Source organism: Lissotriton helveticus, chromosome 2_1, assembly GCF_964261635.1.
Source record: "Lissotriton helveticus chromosome 2_1, aLisHel1.1, whole genome shotgun sequence".
Lineage (NCBI taxonomy): Eukaryota > Metazoa > Chordata > Amphibia > Caudata > Salamandridae > Lissotriton > Lissotriton helveticus.
In genome coordinates, this window is record NC_136059.1 from 2,092,763,469 (window position 1) to 2,092,782,682 (window position 19,214).

The following is a 19,214-nucleotide window of genomic DNA, read 5'->3' on the forward strand; positions in this document are numbered from 1 at the left end:
AGGGGGTGGAAGCCTCTAGGATCTCCTACCACATCAAAGTGGGCACCACATATAATATTGGCCCCTCAAACCCAACTCTGGAGTGCACTTCTGGACCCGTGGAAGACTCAGAAGGACTGCTGTGCTGCTCTGTCCTGCTGCCGAGTGAGGGACTAAAACTGCATCTTGAACCCAGGACGTCCAGAGTGATTCCAAGGGCCAGTTGGTTGGCCTTCTGATTGGAAGCCTCTGTGACAGAACAGGCTCTAACCATCCTGAACCCAGCTCCTGGACTCAGTCTACTGTGAGTCTTTCCCCCCAACTGGTGCCACCTCAGTCATGGCCCCTTGGAAGTCTACTTGAAGGTGCTTTGCCGGCTCATCCGTAACCCCAGCAGAAGCTATGAGGTATTGCGCATCACCTCGCAGGACTCTATGTCGGAATCGCTGCGCAATGCATCCCTGATACATTATTTCGCATTGCAGCCCCCAATCCCTCAGGCACGCTCTTGTGTGACATATCTCCTTGCAGGAAACGCATCCCCACCTCAGTTCTTTGGAACTGCTGTTGCACAATGCATCTCTAGGCACAGACTTTGCATCTCCACCACAGATCCATCGGAACCACTGCTGTGAAACACATCTCCACTTAAGGACCTTGCATTGCCTCTGCTGTGCAACGCCTCTTGTATGCGGGCCTTTCCTCTTGACTCCACAACCAGGATTTTGGGTACTTTTTTCAACTGACCTAACTTGAACCCTATAACCTGCCCATGCTCCACTGCAGTCAGCATGAACTTGTGATTTTATCTCAGTTTCGCACGACCAGATAACCACAGTTGGTGCACTATTTTTACTTAAATGTATGAAATTGTGTATCTCCAGTTTTACAGATTGGGTATTTGTTGTTTTGGTGTCAAATAAGTTATTACATTTTCTTCTACTTTTCTATTACTGTTTGTAGTGCAGTATAATTACTTTACACATTGCTTCTAAGTTAAGCCTAACTTAATTTGTGCCAAGCTACCAAAAGGTTAAGCACAGGCTAACTTGGGTTTGTATGCAATTATTGCTTGAATAGGGTTTCACACCCCTCACCCAGTAAGCCAATCTCCAACATTAATATATTAAAAAGTGGCACACTGTATATTTAAAAATGTGCCCTCCCTGTGACTGAAGGCTTAAAAGTGATTTCACTGTGTAGGTTCATCTGCATTTTCCATTGGACAGTAGTGATTACAATATTCAATTCTTTGTCTCCACCTTGGAAAATGCTAGTTAGGTAATTACAATGTATTTCCTACTTAATTTGCAAAATCATATTTAATAGTGGATTCAGATTTTTGATACCGTGAGAGGAAAAGTATCTATAAAAAATGTACTTTAGGCTGACTGGGCCAGATTTGACTTCATTCAATTCTGCTGCTCATCACACCTCCAGAGCTGAAATACACATGTATAGCTGCAAGAGGTGATAACCCTGGTAATAACACCATAGTCTACCTTTGAAACCAGTAAGGACCGGGAAGTATTAAGTAGTGATCGCCTAGAAGATATTAGCCTTCTGGGAGGAGACAGGAACATCTGGCACTACAAGGACAGCCTTAGTACTTCCAGGTATAACTGTCAGATAGGACTTGATTATTCATTCACAAGAACCTCCTGTCTGCCAGGATCTAGACACAGTGGGGGAGGAAACTTCTTTGGACCTCTTCATTTGGGAGGGGTGCTCAGCTAAGTAGGGAGTGACTAACAAGCAAACACAGGCCTTTCTGTTGAAATAAGGGTTCTGCTACATCAAAAAATACAAGTTTACATTAAGTTAAAGAGTAAGTGCTCCGGAAATAGGTGGGGAGGACCGTGATAAAATTCTTATGATTGAATGGCAAAATATCCCTATTGGCTGGCTAGTGCACAGACTAAATCTGGCACCACATTCGTGTATGAATGAATTAAAAGAAATTTATAAAGCGCATTTCTACCCGGAGGCCTCGTAGCATTTAAGACGGACATACATTTGGCGTGGCAAGTTATTGGGTAATAGTAAAAAGATGGGTTTTGAGGAGTCTGCGGAACGATTGTAGGTTGGATTCCTTCTGAAGTGTAGGAGGCAAACAATTCCAGAAAGTGGAGGCATTCCAAGAAAAGGAACGTTCACCCCAACTGTATTCTTGGATTTAGAAAACCTCCATCTGAATTAAAACGGCCTACTGGAATACAGAAAACTCCTGACTTCTTCTGGAAGAAGTGAACTCATTCAGGGACAAGAAGGCGCATAGTGGTACCCAAGGACTGGAACTGCTCTCTAAGGGTCAAGTGGCTCACCTCCTGTTTGCTTGCTTCACAAAGAGCAGAAAGACTACTGACTTCAGATGACTGGCCGCTACTGGAGCCCTGGCTGGAGAGATACCGGGTACATGAAGCTCACCCTGAAGAGCCCAAAGGCTGCAGGACTGACCTGAAAGAACTTTCCCAGTCTCTGGGGAAAAGTTAGACTTGGAGACAAAAAGTAAAACTCCCTTCACATCAAATTAGACTATATTCATAATATAATCAGACTAACAAATAACACACACATAGAAAAATATGCAAGGCTGTTGTCAGAATGTTGTAAGTTTTACATAAAAAGGTAAGTGTTTAACTTGCTTATATGTGATCAAATGGATGTGAATCTATTTGTGGAAGATTTCCAAACAATTGTTCTGCATAAGTTGGTTAACAACAAAATGCAGTACTGAAACACATCAACAAAAGAACACTGGGAGGAGCTTCGCGGGCATCCAAGATGGTTGCGTGAGCAGAGGGCTCCCGGGACCTGTGCCGCCCCTCCGCAAATATCCTTATCATATCCTTCTTTTGACCATGGGCCTTTGAAGACGGACTCTTGTGGACCTCAACATCCTTTTCAAAATTGGATTCGGACGTCGGGAGCTGTTTTTATATCGATTTCCATTTTTGCGGCCTGCCCCGGACGGAGCCGGGGTGTTGTGTTGTTTCACTGGCTGGGGAGTAGTTAAACAACAACGGTTGGAAGGATCCTTCCCGGTCGGCCTCATCCCCACTTTCTGTTTCGCTTTACATCGAGAGCTCCGAGTTGCTGGCACTCTCTCAGACCTATTCCGGACTTGACTAGGCTTTGCCTTGTTGTCGGCCTCTACGTCTCCTTAGGGTTTGGGCCCCCCGCTCTGCTGCCGTTTGATCAACTTTTGGCTCATTTCTTGTCTTTACTGGCCCCACCAGGTTCGGCCATTTTCACCAGATCTAGGGTGCCCCTTTGGGGCACTGCTTCCAATATGGCCACCAAGCCAGAGCTGGAGAAGCGCAAGACAAAGACTCCGGTCCGCGGGGGACATACCCAGACTAACGTCATGGATAGATACACCCAACCGATGGGGACCCCCGGTGGTACCGGTCGTATTCTTGACGACCCCAGGGCTGACCCGCCCGTGCCTGCGGATGTCTCTCTTCGAGAAGTCATGGCTGCCATTACCAGCATGCAGGCCTCTATGGGACAGCAATATGAGGCTCTTGCATCTAAAATCGACACTGTGACGGTGGATGTCACGCTGATTAGAGCAGACATGGCCAAAACTAATGAGAGAGTGAAGGAGTTGGACTTAAAGACCTTTAGCCTAATCGCTGATGTCAGGGATGTACAGACTGAGATCGGCAACTTGAGATCCTCGCACGACTCGATGGCCCGTCGACTCGAGGAGCATGACAACAGGGCCAGGCGCAATAACGTGCGCATCATTGGCGTGCCGCAAAATCCCGATAACCCTGCGGTCGATCTCCTGGTGGAGGACCTGGTCCTGAATCGTCTGGCTCCCGCCGGACTTAGCAAGTTCTTTGCGGTTGAGCGGGCATACCGTATTCCGGGTGGGAAGGTGAAGCTTGGTGCCCCCCCGAGACCGTGTGTTGCTAGGATTTTCCATTTTCGGGATAGAGACGCTATTCTCCAAGCGTCTCGAGAACATGGCCCCTTGAAGTTTGACAATAACACCGTGAACTTTTATCCGGACTTTACTCCCCAGGTCCAGCGACAGCGACAGGGGTTTCGGGGGGTGAAGAAACACCTACGAGACCTGGGCCTCAAGTATGCTATGCTGTTTCCGGCTCGACTCCGGATCGAACATGGGGACCGCACCTTCTTCTTTGACCGTCCAGACAGTGTCAGTGACTGGCTTGATTCTTTGCCAAAAAGGGATGACCGATCTGAGCACCCTGGCGGAGCCGAGGGGGGCGCGTCGGATCAGGAGTGATATTATGATTCCCGACGTCTGTTCTTTATTGTTTTTCGCCTGAGTTTTGCTCATTGCTCCTTTATTATTGCTGTAATGAGCCCAGGGGTGGCGGGGGTGTAGGGGACTTTTCCTGCTCCTGGGGTTCTTTGTGTAGACTAGTTTAATGATTGGGCGACAGCACACTGCAAGTTGGGGTGGTTTTTAGTTCGTATGCAGGGGTGCAGGGTGGGGGGTGTTGTAACGGGCTTTTGTTGGGGGGTGGGGGATGGGTGTGTTTGTTTCTTTGCTTCCTTCACAAGGCACCGTGTTATCTGCTTAGCTTCTTCTCCTGCGGGACTTAGTGGGGGTGGGGCGTTGGTTCCTTCTTGGGATGGGGGTAGTGAGTTGAGACTACTGTCCTGGAATGTCAATGGTCTGGGAGACAGGATAAAACGAGGGGTGGTGCTGCAGTTCCTCCGACGACACTCCCCTGATATTGTCCTACTGCAGGAAACGCACTTAATTGGGAATGTTTGCCAGGCGTTGAATAGACGTGGGTATCGATTGGTCGCACATGCCGGATTTACCTCTGGCTCTAGAGGGGTGGGGGTTCTGATAAGGTCCTCTCTTCCCCTCAAAATCGACGATATAATGCTTGATGATAGGGGTCGCTATGCTGCGCTTTCTGGGAGATGGGAGGGAAAGACGCTTTCTGTAGTCTCCACATATGTACCTCCGGGCCTACAGGCCACTACCTTCGCTGACTTAGGGCAGCTTTTTTTTGGGCTGCCTGAGGGTTTTCTGATCCTTGGCGGGGACTTTAACTCTGTGGTCTCCGGCACCTCTGATCGTTACCCCCCCCCCCGGACTTGCCTAGGTCCCAAATGTGGCTCACTGAACTGATTGAAACCTTTGGATTAACAGATGGTTGGAGACTCCTTCACCCCACGCAGTTGCAATATACGTTCCATTCCGGGGCTCATGGTAGCCTTTCCAGGCTTGATTATTTCCTTATGCCTGCATCGCAAGCGTCCTCCATTAGGGAGATCCGCCATCTTCCCTGGGGCATCTCTGATCATTCCCCTCTTTGGTGTAGTGTTGAGACTGGGGTGGGTACTGCAGGTAGAGTTGCTCCTATTAATCCGTGGTACCTTCGGAATCCCGCGACCCGCTCCGCCTTGGTGAAGGCTATTGACTGTTACTTTACTGAAAATGTGGGGTCTATTTCTTCCTCTATTTCATTGTGGGAGGCGTTCAAGACTGTGGTTCGTGGGCATTCATTGTCATTGATTGCTGCTGTTAAAAAGGCTAAATGTGATGAACTTGCGCGCATCGAATCCGAAATTACTGTGCTTGAGAACGATCTCGATGTTGAAGTCTCCCCTGCTAAATTGCACTCCCTTAGCTTGAAACAGGCGGCCTGTAGAGCCCTTGTGACTGACGCTGCGAAAGTCATGTATAGGGAGCAACAGGGTAGGATTTACGATGTGGGTGACAGAGCGGGTAAGTTGATTGCATGGCTGGATAAGAAGGAGAGGATGAATCGGGTCGTGCCTGTGATTGAGACGTTGACTGGTGAATGCGTTACCGACCCCGTGGGTATTGTTGGATGTTTTGTTGACCACTTACAGACGGTGTATGCCTTGGTCAGTGACAGGGATGAACGTGACTCTCATTTATTGCTGCGCGATATTGCCTTACCCTGCCTCTCTGATGAGGATAGGGCCTTAATGGATGCTCCTATCACGGTGGACGAGGTCGCTGCCTCCATTCGAGCCCTCCGGTCGGGTAAGGCCATGGGCCCCAACGGCTTGCCCATTGAGCTCTATAAGCTGCGGCTGGACAACATGGCGCCTCACTTGAGGAACATGTTCCTTGAGGCCCTTGAGTCTGGTGTCCTCCCCATCGATCAGCGTTTGGCCACTATAGTTGTGATTCATAAGGAGGGTAAACCACGTGATCGTTGTGCCCAATATAGGCCTATTACGTTGCTTAACGCCGAGCCCAAAATACTTGCTAACTTGTTGGCCACTCGTTTGGTAAGGGTGATTGGTGATCTGATTCATCCGGACCAATCCGGTTTTATTCCGCACCTGAACACCGCCCTTAACCTCCGGAGGCTCCATGGAGTCCTCGCGAGAGCTGGGACTCTGACTGAGCCGGCCATTTTGGCGTCCCTGGACGCCACTATGGCTTTCGACACCATCGAATGGCCGTACCTTTGGGCTACTCTCGCTAAGTTTGGGTTTGGTCCAACATTCATCGCCTGGGTCAAGCTTTTATACGAGAGGCCGCTGGCCCAGGTGGTTGTTAACGGGAGGGTCTCTGGCACTTTCACGCTCGGCTGAGGTACCAGGCAGGGCTGCCCATTGTCCCCATTGCTTTTTGCCCTTGCTATGGAACAGTTAGCTGAATGGCTTCGCTGGGAGCCCTCGTTGAAGGGCATCCGATGGACTCCTGACTTTGAGGACCGAATTTCGCTATATGCGGATGATATCCTCCTCTACCTCACGTCCCCTCGTAAGCCCCTTAATGTGCTCTTTGATGTCCTTACCTCTTTCGGGAAGAACTCGGGCCTTGTTATTAACTGGAACAAGTCTTGTGTTTATGTTTTGGCCGGAGAGCTTCCTCCGTTACCCAGTAGATTCCCGATCCAGTTAGCTCCATCCGGCTTTAAATATTTGGGTATTTTCATCTCCTTGGACCCCGCCATTCGATATGACCGTAACCTTCGAGCCCCCCTTCAGCGGCTTCAGCTTGATGTTGTTCGATGGCGCCGGCTCCCTCTGTCACCCTTGGGACGTGCAGCTCTCTTTAAGATGATGTCGCTACCTCGATTTTTATATGCCCTCCAGAATTCCTACGATCCTATTCCCCCTGGCCATTTTCGAGAGGTGGAAGGCCTTCAGAGACGGCTGCTTTGGGATGGGCGTGCGCGCATTGCCCTCTCCAAACTCACTCTTCCATGGTACGATGGGGGTATTGCCCTCCCGGACATTAGACGCTATTACTGGGCCTCTCAACTGAGTGCTATTAATCACGCCACCTATTCCCCCGGTTTGGCGCCAGCCTTTGCAATGGATAAGTGTCTTCTGCCTGGTGGGAATTTCACCTGGGCGCTGTACTCTACAGTACCCTATAAGACTCTGGCCGGTCCCACTAAAATTGCTGTGCGGGTGTGGCGTGATGCGAATGCTGCTCTGGGTTGGAAGGATAGATTGATTCGTGCGACTCCGCTGTATGACTCGGATGGTTTTGTTCAATGGGACATGATAGGTATAAGCAAGGTTGATGATCTTTGGTCCAAAGGGAATGTTAAGACTTTTGAGGCACTTAAGATTGAATATGAGCTTGACGATCGGGAATTTTTTCGATACGTCCAGGTGCGACATGCCCTGTTGTCTGTCTTCCCCAAGGGGGCGGAGATTCCTGAGTCCTCGCCTCTGGAGGACCGTATCCTTGATGGCTACGTACCTGACAGCACAATTTCGCTGATTTATAAAAAGCTCATTAACAACAGAATCGACTTGCTTGTGCGCCTTAGGGCATTGTGGACTGCAGATGGGTTGGAGCTGGACGATGAGGACTGACAAATGGCCGTGTCCTCCCCTAAGGAGGTGGCTATCCCTGCTCGCCTTCGGTTCGTCCAGCTCAAGATCCTACATCGAGTGTATGTCACTGGTCCGAGTCTGGTACGTATGGGGCACTCGGTGGATGGTCTGTGTAAACGTGGATGTGGTATGAGTGGCACCTTCCTTCATATACTGTGGGAATGCCCTGAGGTCGCAAGGTTCTGGTCCCGAGTGCATACCACCATGGAGAGGGTTACGGGGGTCACACTCCTGCCTGAAGCCAGACGCTGTCTCCTCAATGTCTGGGAACCAAATGATTATAATACTGCACAGATCTGTTGGGCAACCCTCGGTAACATGATTGCTAAAAGGGACATTGCGCAGTTATGGGGTTCCCACAGGCTGCCCACTGTATCTGTATGGATGGAAAACATGGACTGGTGCATGTTCAGAGAAAAGACGGTGTACATGTCCCGGGGCAGGCCTAAGAAGTGGAACAGAATCTGGTCTCAGTGGAATGCCTATCGTGGGAATATATGTACTCCCCCTCTTGACTTTGCCCTTAATATCCCATTGTCTCCCTAAGTGACATTCCTGGTTATCGTACTTCAAATGTATGTATTCATTGGTTTCCTTGCTGCCCCCCCCCCGCCTGGTTCTGGAATTGATGTCTGTAATCCTTTCTGCATAATGACTGTGATTGCTCCCCGCTCCTACATGCGTCCCGACAATGATTCTTGCCCTGTGAAGTGTATTTGTTGTCTGTTCTGTTTTACTTTCAATAAAAACTTTAAAAAAAAAAAAAAACACTGAGAACGTACTTCACTCCTCCCATTACATGTTTGGAATAAGGAACTGTGATTCATTAAGTTGTTTAATAGTGATAAATGGGAATCGGTCACTAAATCTATAAGTTGTATGGTGATTCGTTTTTAATCTTCTGGATATTTATGTGTATATATATATATATACATATTTAAATTGTTATACATTTTTATTGATAAGAATAAATTGTATATTTTTTATATATGTTATATTTGATACTCTTGTGCATAGCTGACACCATAGCCGGATTATATTACTAATATATTCTCATTTGATCTGAGAGAGTGGGTTTTTTGTCTTTAAGAAGATCCAAAAGTCCTGGGACTTGTCCATGAGGTTTGTGCCCTGGACAGACAAGAAATCTAGGTTTGATCCGCTCCAGGAATTTTGCTGTGATAAAAACAGGTTCAAGAGGGCTTTGCAGTCAAAGTTATGACAAAGCCCCCATGAAGCACAGTTTCCAGCCATTCGCCCTGGAAATTTAGACTTCCAAAAAAGTGCCAGATTGCCAGATTAATAACCTATTTTGTGATCATAAAAGCTCTTATGAATTTTGCATTAAACCTTTAAATATTCATATCTCCTTTCCCCTTTTTCACCTCTTTTTAAAAAAATATATTTTTTATTAGTATATCTGGTGCACAAAAAAGATATTTGTTCATTACAAAAGAAATAGCGTTAAAAACATCCATATGGTTACAATACATTACATTTGAGCTAAGACCACAGACATTTACAAAAGTTCACTATGATGTTAAAAAACACAGAAGTACGCTGTGAGATACCTACAAAATTTCATTATCCAAAAAACTCATTAGAAAGCATTATACAAACAGATTTTGCTTTTTTTTTTTTCATCTGGCTTCCCTCCAAATTCTAAGTGGGGCCCAGATATTCAGCCCTCGCTCGCGCATCCTCCTACCCCTTCGGGAATAGAGTGCTCTGAAAACTTTGGGTTTGCGCACAGTATAGAGTGATCTGTTATTACCACCCGCAAAGTCTGCTGAAATATTAAGATCACAGCACACTATCAGGGGCTGAGGCCAGTTCGCTAATTCCACTTCTAATCTATCAACCAAATCTGGTTCATCTTGATTGGATCCGTGAATTGTGCACAAGGTTATCCCTATCTTTAGTTCCACTATTGCCCATCTTCCGAACATATCTACCAAAGACCGCTTACTACCGTCCAAGTTATTCTTGGCCAAAATTGCATCCCCCCTAACGGTGGAAGTCTGGGTAGAGCATCCTATTACATCAAACCCCTTAACATTCAAGAGATGTCTCTTGGACCAGGGCAGATGGGTCTCTTGTATACAAATTATGTCGAGATGATTCATCCCTATAAAATGCCCTAATCTGTGCCTTTTATGCCAATCATTCATCCCCCCTATATTCAGCGTACAAATCTTAAGTTTCCTCATGATTGATCATTTGTTCTACCTCTCGCAGAAAACCCCAAAGCTGACCATCCACAATAATGAAAACTATAAATTTTTTAACTCTCAAAACAATGCACCAGGTACATTTTATTTTTTCACTTTTCCCCTTTTTACCCTGCCCTACCCTTATCCCTTCTTCCCCCCGTGCCCCTCACACGCCCCAACTGACCCTGGAATCCCTCTCCCCCCCTCTTCACCACCTACCCAAGCCCCCACCCCTTTTCCCATAGCTGCCTACCCCCTTACTGGACTCTCAGACCTAGGTCTGTGCATGAGATGTACACAGCGCTACCAGACCCCGGTCTCTTAATTACATCCACAACTAATACTTCTACCAGAATGACCCTTTACAATTCCAAAGGGGAGGGGGTAACCAAAGGGGAGGGGGTAAGGTAAGACATTCTTCTTCCAATATATTAAACAAAAAACAAACCAACACAATTTCAGGCTTACCCCCCTTCCCTTCTCAATCTTACCCCCCTTACGCCATTTCTCCATTAAATTCAGCTAGAGATGATTTTCACCATTTTCCCCATCTCCCCCACATCCCCACTGGCCAGGCATATCATAGATTAAACAAATTATTTATCTAAAGAGTCCAAGTATTCTTGCGCCTTTATTTCCGAAGAGAAATATCGAGTAGTTCCTTGATTAATGATTTTGAGCTGTGCAGGGTTGACCAGGTACGCTTGGATCTTTCTGTCCTGGAAGGGTTTCAATAGCTGCCTTAGTCTCCACCGCCTCTCTACCGTTACATAGCAGAAGTCTGGTCTAACAAAAAATGAACCCCCACTATTCTCCTGGAGTCTGGCCTGGCCTTATCTGCCATGGCCTGCCTTAACAGAAAGTTTCCGAGGAAAATTAGTATGGCTCGTGGCTTATTACCCTCTTTTACCGGTGTTCTTTGTTTAAAGGGTATACGATGTGCTCTTAGTTTAGTTTAGTTTAGTTTATGCCATTTGTTAAGCGCTTGGTTGCACAGAGAACAGTGCGTCCCCGCGCTGACAACCCTACCTACATCTCTTCAGCTAGCTCACAGAGGGTGAGCAAAGGGACACGGGCGTACTATGCTGAATTTATCTTGGGGAAAAGATGGGTTTTCAGCCTCTGTCTGAACTCTCTCAATCTCAGAGGCCCAGTTCCACTCGGAAAGCTCTGGAAAGGCTGCCGAGGGAGGGGTGACCATATAAGCCCTAGTGTCAGACCCCTCGAGATCCTCCTGGACACCTAGAACTCTTAAGTTATTCCTTCTTAGCCTGTTTTCGGACTCCTCTAGCTTCCATTGGATGTCCTTTATCCGATCCTCATGAGACTCCACAAAGGTCACCGCATTAGCTGCATCAGCTTCGACGACCACCATTCTTTCCTCCAACGTAACCACTTTCTCCCATATTAGAGAATGCTTTTGAGAGTTTTCTTACTACCCCCTGCATTTCTCGCATCCCCGCCTTACGGCTATCTTGTCGAACCTCTTCCCTATGTGCGAGGATAGCTTGATGGATAGTCTCTAAAGTAGGTGATGATACATCCATTGGTGCTTGAGGTGTTTTACCAGAGGCCCCTGAGAGTGGTGTAGTGGCGGAATAGTCCCATGTGAGATCCTTCTTTTCCTTTCCCCTTTGAGTTTTTTTCTTAATGGATAGTTGATGATCCTCCTCACTGTCCTCGGGGTCTGATTCTAGGCTACTTGCTTCCTGTGAGGTGCTTAATACTTCTTCTGACCATTCAGCTTCTTTTGTCACTGTGAAAAAGCATTCACTGGACTCTTTCTCTCCTTCATCCTTATTTCTGTCTTCCATTGGGATCTTAACAGACGTTATGTTGTTTGTATTGTGGCTCCCGGACTGGCTCACAGGGATAATAGTCATAGCAGACTTGGTGAGATCGGGTATCAGCCCATTGTGTACATTAGCTCCATTGGTGCCAACATTCCTATCAGTGTCCTCTCTGCCCCCCCTTGATGGGTTATTCGGCGTTAGCTCTAGCTCCAGTTGTTCATGCTGCACATACTGCTCAGTCTGTACTGCACTCCCTGAGTTCCCACTCCCCACCCTAACCATGTCCTCTTTTGCTGGGCTTGCTATCATATACCCCCGGCTGGTAGCCCTTTTTCACCTCTGATGTCTTTTTGCTCATTAATGTTTTCTCTATTTCTCTAATTTGGTATGGGAATTTTACAGTGTTGTCTTCTTGCCTTTTTGGTATTACTTGAATTTAAAATAATATTCTCTTGGATTATTTGCTACTTGTGTCATAGCTACAAGGGCTTTTAGCAGAAATTCTCTAAGAACTATGTTTTGACTTAACCCGATTATGTTCATTAAGTGTGTTTAGTGGGCATCCCTCCCAAATTAATAATCAATTCCTGACAGAGTGGAAGGTCTGTTTTGAAGTTAGTGGAGGTCGTATGCCAAGTGGCAAGATTCTCTGGTAAAAAGTAAAAATAACAAAAAGCTTTGAACTGTAGTGATTTATTTTGAGCATCAATGGAACACGAGATGACATTTTCCTGAAAATCAGAATGACCTGTATGTAGTCCAGCAAAGTGAATGTTAAGCAACATATAATGTTGTCTTAAATTCTCTATACCCTAAAATAGCAGAATTGTGACAAATGCTCATCACATGAACTGGTAGTTCGCTGGTGGGAATACAAATTGTATTTTGCGAAAATACAAATAGTTACATTGTATACATGGAGTTTTAAGATAAGTATCCTCCAACACCTTAGGAACCAATAGTTAAGCCTCATTGACTCTAAGATAGAACAATTGCAACTATTTGATGAGTGAACTAATATGTTGATAATAGTTTAGGCTAATTAAGAGATGAAACATCTGCCAAGATGTTTCACCAGTATTATAGATTATGATAAAGTTGGTCTGTGAAGATACAAATCTGTGTGTGGCTTGATAATGGCTTTTACGTTGAAGGTTTTGTGGACACTGTAAATTACTACAGGCAGTCCAAATATCATCGGGTTCAAAGGTATCGTAAACTGATGCCTCCATTTGGTACAAGCCATTTTTTCTTTGCTGGTAACTCTCCTTCTAAAACTCTCATTTTCTGTCAAAATATGAGACATACTGAAAATAGTGTGTTCTTGTCCATCACTTCTCTGCAGTTGTAATAAGACAGCCCATTTCCTCTTTCCCTAGCAAACAGTCTCTATCATAAACTTCTTAGATGTGTCTAGGCTGCCCAAGATTGGAGCTTGAGTACATAGTCTATTAAGTATAAGACATACTTTTTCATCTTGAGAATGCCAACAAACCCTCCTTTTCGTGTATTCTTTATTTAAGACACAGCTCATGTAATTTTTTAGCTTTGCAAAATCCTTAATAAATTGGCAATAAAACGCCATTAGTTCAAGGACACTTTTATTTTCTTTGCATTGATGGGAAAACAAAATTCAAGGATTTCTGATACATTTTTGTGTCCTTTGAAACATCATGTTCATTCAACATGAAACCATTACACACAGTCTCTTCTCTATTGAAGTCACATTTTTCTGACTGGCAAGTTAATTGATTTTATTGAAGGCTTAATAGTACTAGAATTAACTGGTTTTGATGTTCAGTAACATGCACATAATATCCAGATAAATTAGTACAAAATAATTCCAGGCATCAGAGAAAATGTAATCAGGTAAATGTTGAAAAGTGGGAGAGGCATGGCACAAACCAAATTCAATGAAGGAGGTAGTAAACTCCTTGCAAATTGAGTTTGTGGAGTATTTGTGCTCCTTGTACTGATTTGAACATGTCTTTTATAAAAAGTAAAGTTTATCGATCCTTCATGGTAATTTGATTTTAACCTCTATCATCAACACATTGTCTGATCTCACTCTTTATTTCAATCAAAATGGAGATAAATACATACAAACAATCTATTCATCAAATTCTCCTGTTTATAGGCTTTAAGTATTTCATTCTCATTCTCTGACAGCAAGAGGATTTTCCCAAATGAAAAGACGGATCAATGTTCAATAGGTGTTGCTTCATCCTATTATCTTTGAGATGCAAGAGAAACAGGCCTTGTGCTTAGTTAACAATAAAATATTCTTTGTACTTAGGTGGCACTGAAAAGGGATTGTTCACAACAAGGTTTGAAGTAGCTGTTGAATCTGTCATTTCCTCAGTAGGTGACCATGAACCTCTTGAAGCATAACATTGGTCATGACAAAAACTTGATGATAATGACATGTTTCTGGCAGCCCAATTGATGTACAAATTATGCCAAATAATTATAACATTCACAACATAAATTTAGGATGCTCTTAGATCAAAAGAGAGCAAATGCATGTGGTCTCCAAAAGAGACCTGCAATGATAGTAAAGTGTTCTTAACTGATGCTGAGTCCTGCCGTGTGCCCCCAACAGTTTGGACTAGCTGAGGGATATTTTTGCTCTCTTGGGGATATTGGGCAAGATGTAGTGGGTAAACATTTGCAATTACCAAAGAACTCATTGTTGATATTTGCTTATTTGGTGATCACAAACACTAATGTATGAAAGTATACTTTACACTTTCAGTGATTCTTAGTGGGTCACAAAAAACCTACCTCATTAATATTCATGAGGTAGGTCTCTGTTTGCGACTTATTAGGAATCGCAAAAATCACATGGATGATGGCCTGCTGGAGTCATCAGACGAACATGCCTGTCATTGCTTTTTAATAAAGTAATCTTTTTTTACAAAATGCAGCCTGTTTTCCTACTTCCTGTGCTTAAAAAATGCTTACAAAAGGAACGTGAAAGGGTCGCTTGGGAAATCCTTTCCATTTACGAATGGGTTACCACCTACTTGAAGTAGGTGGTAAAATGCAAACATTTTGCAACAACATTTTGGTCGCAAAACTTTCACACTTACCACTGCGATTCAGTATTAGGAAGGGATAGGCTAAACACGCCCCTTCCAAGCCCCAAATCGCAAACCCAATTTGTGATTTGGTAATAGGTTATCCAATCACAAATTGGGCCTTTGTACATTGAAAAATACCTTTTTTCATTTGCAAAAGGCCTAACTCTCGAATTGGGCCGTTTGCGGACAAAAAACAGCTTTGTACATCTGACTCATTGTTCTTGAGAGCCCAATCATGATCAATAAACATCTTACTCACGATAATTTACAATAACAGTGGAACATTCATATTTATTCCATCTTCAGTTCTCCAAGTGATTAGTAAAAAGAACAATTGGCTGTTGAAATCACCCATTGAAGATCCAATACAATGTGAGTGTGGGAAGATTGTACAAGTGAGTGGAGAGAATAATGGTTTGGATGGTGGTGTGAGATATATGTTGATAAGTGAAATTTAGAGAAAGTTTGTTATTTTGATTGATTCTAATGATTTTCAATAATCCATAGAAATGATGATGTGGATAAATACATTTGTATTGATTTATACAGAGGCAAAAGATCTTGTGGTCACATTGTTTGACTTCAATGTGGGTCTTATAAGAAGAGAATTGTTCATTAGTATTGTCATTTTGTTGTTCATTGGTTAGTTAGGGCTCAGCCTTACTGATTTCAAGTACGAACCCGTGTTGTTATCTGACTATGTGATAAAAGAGCATGTGATGTTTTCTTCTGCAGATTCGAAATGTGGCAGCAAATCTATGTGTGGACAGTAAACATGGAGCCACTGGCACTGAATTGAGGCTGGACACTTGTGTGAAAGATGGCTCTGAACGGACATGGTCACATGAACAGGTATTTAAATTAATTCTTCACATTTTTATTGACTGTAAATCCAACAAAGATTTCTTTAGGGTAGTGAAACAACTATTGTTATACAATGTTGATAGAAACTCAAACATGAACATTCATAACAGAGAATGATGTTTTAGCATTTTTTCAGAAGTGAATTAAATATTATATTTTGGATAGTGATCACAAACAGCACAGCAAAGGCCATGAATTTTAGTAGCTGGATAGGTTTTCAGACCGATTGGATAACATTAGACATTTTTTCTTACTGCAAATAATTATGATTATTGAATTTCTGAACAGTAGTAGTGATAGTGAACAGCATAATAGGAGTCATCAGTTTTTAACGGAGGATCAATAGTCAGTTCTCTTCCCAACGGATAACATTAGTCCATCATGTCTTGTGAGAGAGAATTATGACGCTTACATTCTATGAACTGTGTTGTAATGAGCAGTGTTGCTCACCATCAATGTAGTGACTCTGCAGGTTCAGTGGTAATGGTCTGTGATTTACTATTTGTGTTATTTTTTACTTCATCTATATTTTTAGGGATTCTTAAAGAATTATTCCATGTTCACCATTAGAGCTAGCTAAACGTTCCTTATGTTTTTTTATAAATGTGGTGACTGTTATACAACATTTATTCTCAACCTCAGAACTAGCCTCGGTGAGCAAGCCCTCAAATATGTTGGCGCCCAATTCAATGTGGACATTTTTACAATTAGAGATATGTTAATTCCTTGGGCATACCCCATGTGAATGATATGTCTGTTTCGGCAGATGTTCACATAGGTACACAAAGGTAATTACTCAAGTGTACAAATATGAATTTGTGAGAATCACTATGAGGGTTAATGGCACATTTTAACTCGAGAGTCAATCTTAAAGTTATCATTAGCATCTGCGACTAAGGAGTATTTTAGATAGAGAAACAAATTAATTTTATGTTGTGACTTTTTTTTACCTTTCTTATGCATAGAGTGATTAATATGAAACTTAATTAAGTTAGCTGTGAGTGGTCTAAACGTTTTCAAGGATTTGTAATTATTTTTTTCCTTTCTTATTCCCCATCTATAGCTCTTTACCTTTGGATGGAGAGAAGACGTGCGGCCTGGGGAACCACTTCATACTAGGAAATTCTGCTTTGATGCTATTTCTCACAGCAGCCCTGTCACACTGTATGACTGTCATGGCATGAAGGGCAACCAACAGTGGAGCTATAGACCGGTAAGCTTCACACCAGTAGCTGGAGCCTTCTTGCCTTCAAATAACATAACAAAACATGTGGTTTTCGTAATGCACACATTTACCCCATGGAGCACCTTGGTGTTGAATAACAGGTGTTTGTAGTTACCCAACTCAATGGTACTCATTTTATCATCCTCTGAAGTATGAAAGGGGAAGGGGCCTGCTTGAACACACACCTGCAGCCATGAAATCAAAGTCCAGTTTACGGAGTAGGTGCATTAGTCCAGTGAGACAACAGACCGGGCATAAGAGTTTGACATAATAAAAATGGCTATTGAGCACCAAAGGTCTCAGCAATGGACATTGCTCTTATTGACAGGATGTATGTGTGTTATCAGAGAGCATGTTCTTGCTGACCTCTATCTGTAAACAAAATTAATTTATATCAATGCACAGTGTGCTTTGATCAATTATCAAGTTTCAACACTTTAATGCATATGTTGCATTTTTTATGAGACTATGAGGGAGTTAGGTTTTCTGCCCAGACTGGTGCCAAAACTGAGTGTATCACAAATTCTAAGTGTCAGCAGTGGCCCAACCTGTAACTGGGAGTTCTTCTAAGAGTAGAGCATCTGGAACTGGTTTATCATCCTGGAGGACTTTGAGGAAAGTGACAATTTACAGTCAGCTCCACTCACTGTGGAGCCCTAGAACTGTGTGCGTTCAATGAGTCAACCCATCAGGAAGGGATGTGACTCACGCCAACCATGACCTTAATAAACTGAAAGATAGATCATAGACTCTGTCAGGTAGACCTGGCCACGGCAGGCCCAGCAGGATTCTAGGGTTTATGACCAGCATTAGGCTGGAGTTGCCCAGAGATAAGCATTTCTAAAATACTAATTTGTTTCCACAGTAGATGAACAACCAGCGGGACAATAACATATGATAAAGTCCCAGAGCTACCAGCAGGCCCCAAGGCCCTCAATTGAAAGCCCTATTTCTGTATATCTGTGAACGCTGACCATGGTGCTCTGCCAACGAGCAAATTACCCAGTCAGGCTACAGGAGACGCCCTTAAACCCATGAAAATCCGGGTAAGTAACAATTTTGAGGCAACACCCGTCCTTATTGATATTATTCGTTAAGATAGTTTCATGAATAAATGGACTAAATAGTCCATGAGCCTAATAGCATCAAAAGATTCGTACAGCAACACCTTACTTGAGAATAAAGCGAATTATCTTTGCAGACACTGGACAACAAATACAAGGGATCAATTGCAAAATTCCACGCAGTGCAAAGTGTCCTCAGTGCCAAAGCCAAATAATCAAAATAATCAAAACAAACTTAGGCAAAGGGCTAATTTAGTAGTAACAAATAACCCAAAATATTCTCTAGATAATTCATATTACAAAATAAAAACGTCCTTTTTTGTTTGCTACTGGGAAGTGTCAAATACATTTTGCCCCTCTAGCTAAAACAATGGGGTCTCATCAGGACTAGGAAATATTGGAACTACCTGGAAAATCAAATGTTAAAAATAAGTAAGGTATCTGAAGTGGAGTGGCTAACTATGATATATGTAAGACAGGGCATTACCTAAAAGTCCCTGAAAAATAGGGCTAAAATGTGCAAAGGCATGCCGAGTGGCTAGCATGCACACCCAACTGTGCAAATGAAACAGTTAAGTACTCACTGTGGGCGTGGACCTTAGTTTTCAACTTTATATACACACAATATGCATGGACTACACTCCATATCATAATAGTACTCTTTGCTGCCAGCCCGGAAATGAATGTGTAATGGTGATACATGTTTCTGACCAAACCGAATTGCTCTGGACCTATGAGACCTGAAGAAGTTCTTATGAACAAAACATGTTGGCTACTGGAGATAAATTGGATCATGTTTTAATAAATATTAAGAAGTTAATGGAATAAAGCCTACTTTTATACTCCACATTGGATCATCGTGCGATTGCAAAAGGACTTCTACGTTTGCCTACATGATCTTATTCTTTTCTTTCTTAAAAAGTGGACTTTGTTTACAATACATAGAGTCATGAACCATATTCCTGATAGTTTTGGAGGAGGCAAAAAACTTCATTTGTCTTATGTTGGGGGACGGTGGTGGTAGGTCCCTTGTTCCGTGCACTCGAGAATCACTTTATATAATATTCTCATTTCATGATGTTACTAAAATAATGTGCATCTGATTGTTACTACCTCAGCCCCCAGACTGTGACTTATTTATTTTGAGTAGTTGACTTGAA

General features: G+C 43.5%; 1 protein-coding gene across 1 annotated transcript in view; it reads left to right on the forward strand.

Annotated features, from left to right (window-relative positions):
- Positions 1-19,214, forward strand: part of LOC144820016 (polypeptide N-acetylgalactosaminyltransferase-like 6) — a 607,986-nt gene that overhangs the window by 565,928 nt on the left and 22,844 nt on the right. Inside the window, exons 6-7 of the mRNA XM_078677677.1 lie at positions 15,637-15,753; positions 16,829-16,978. Coding sequence (XP_078533803.1) covers positions 15,637-15,753; positions 16,829-16,978 — 267 coding nt within the window. The remainder of the gene's footprint in view (positions 1-15,636; positions 15,754-16,828; positions 16,979-19,214) is intronic.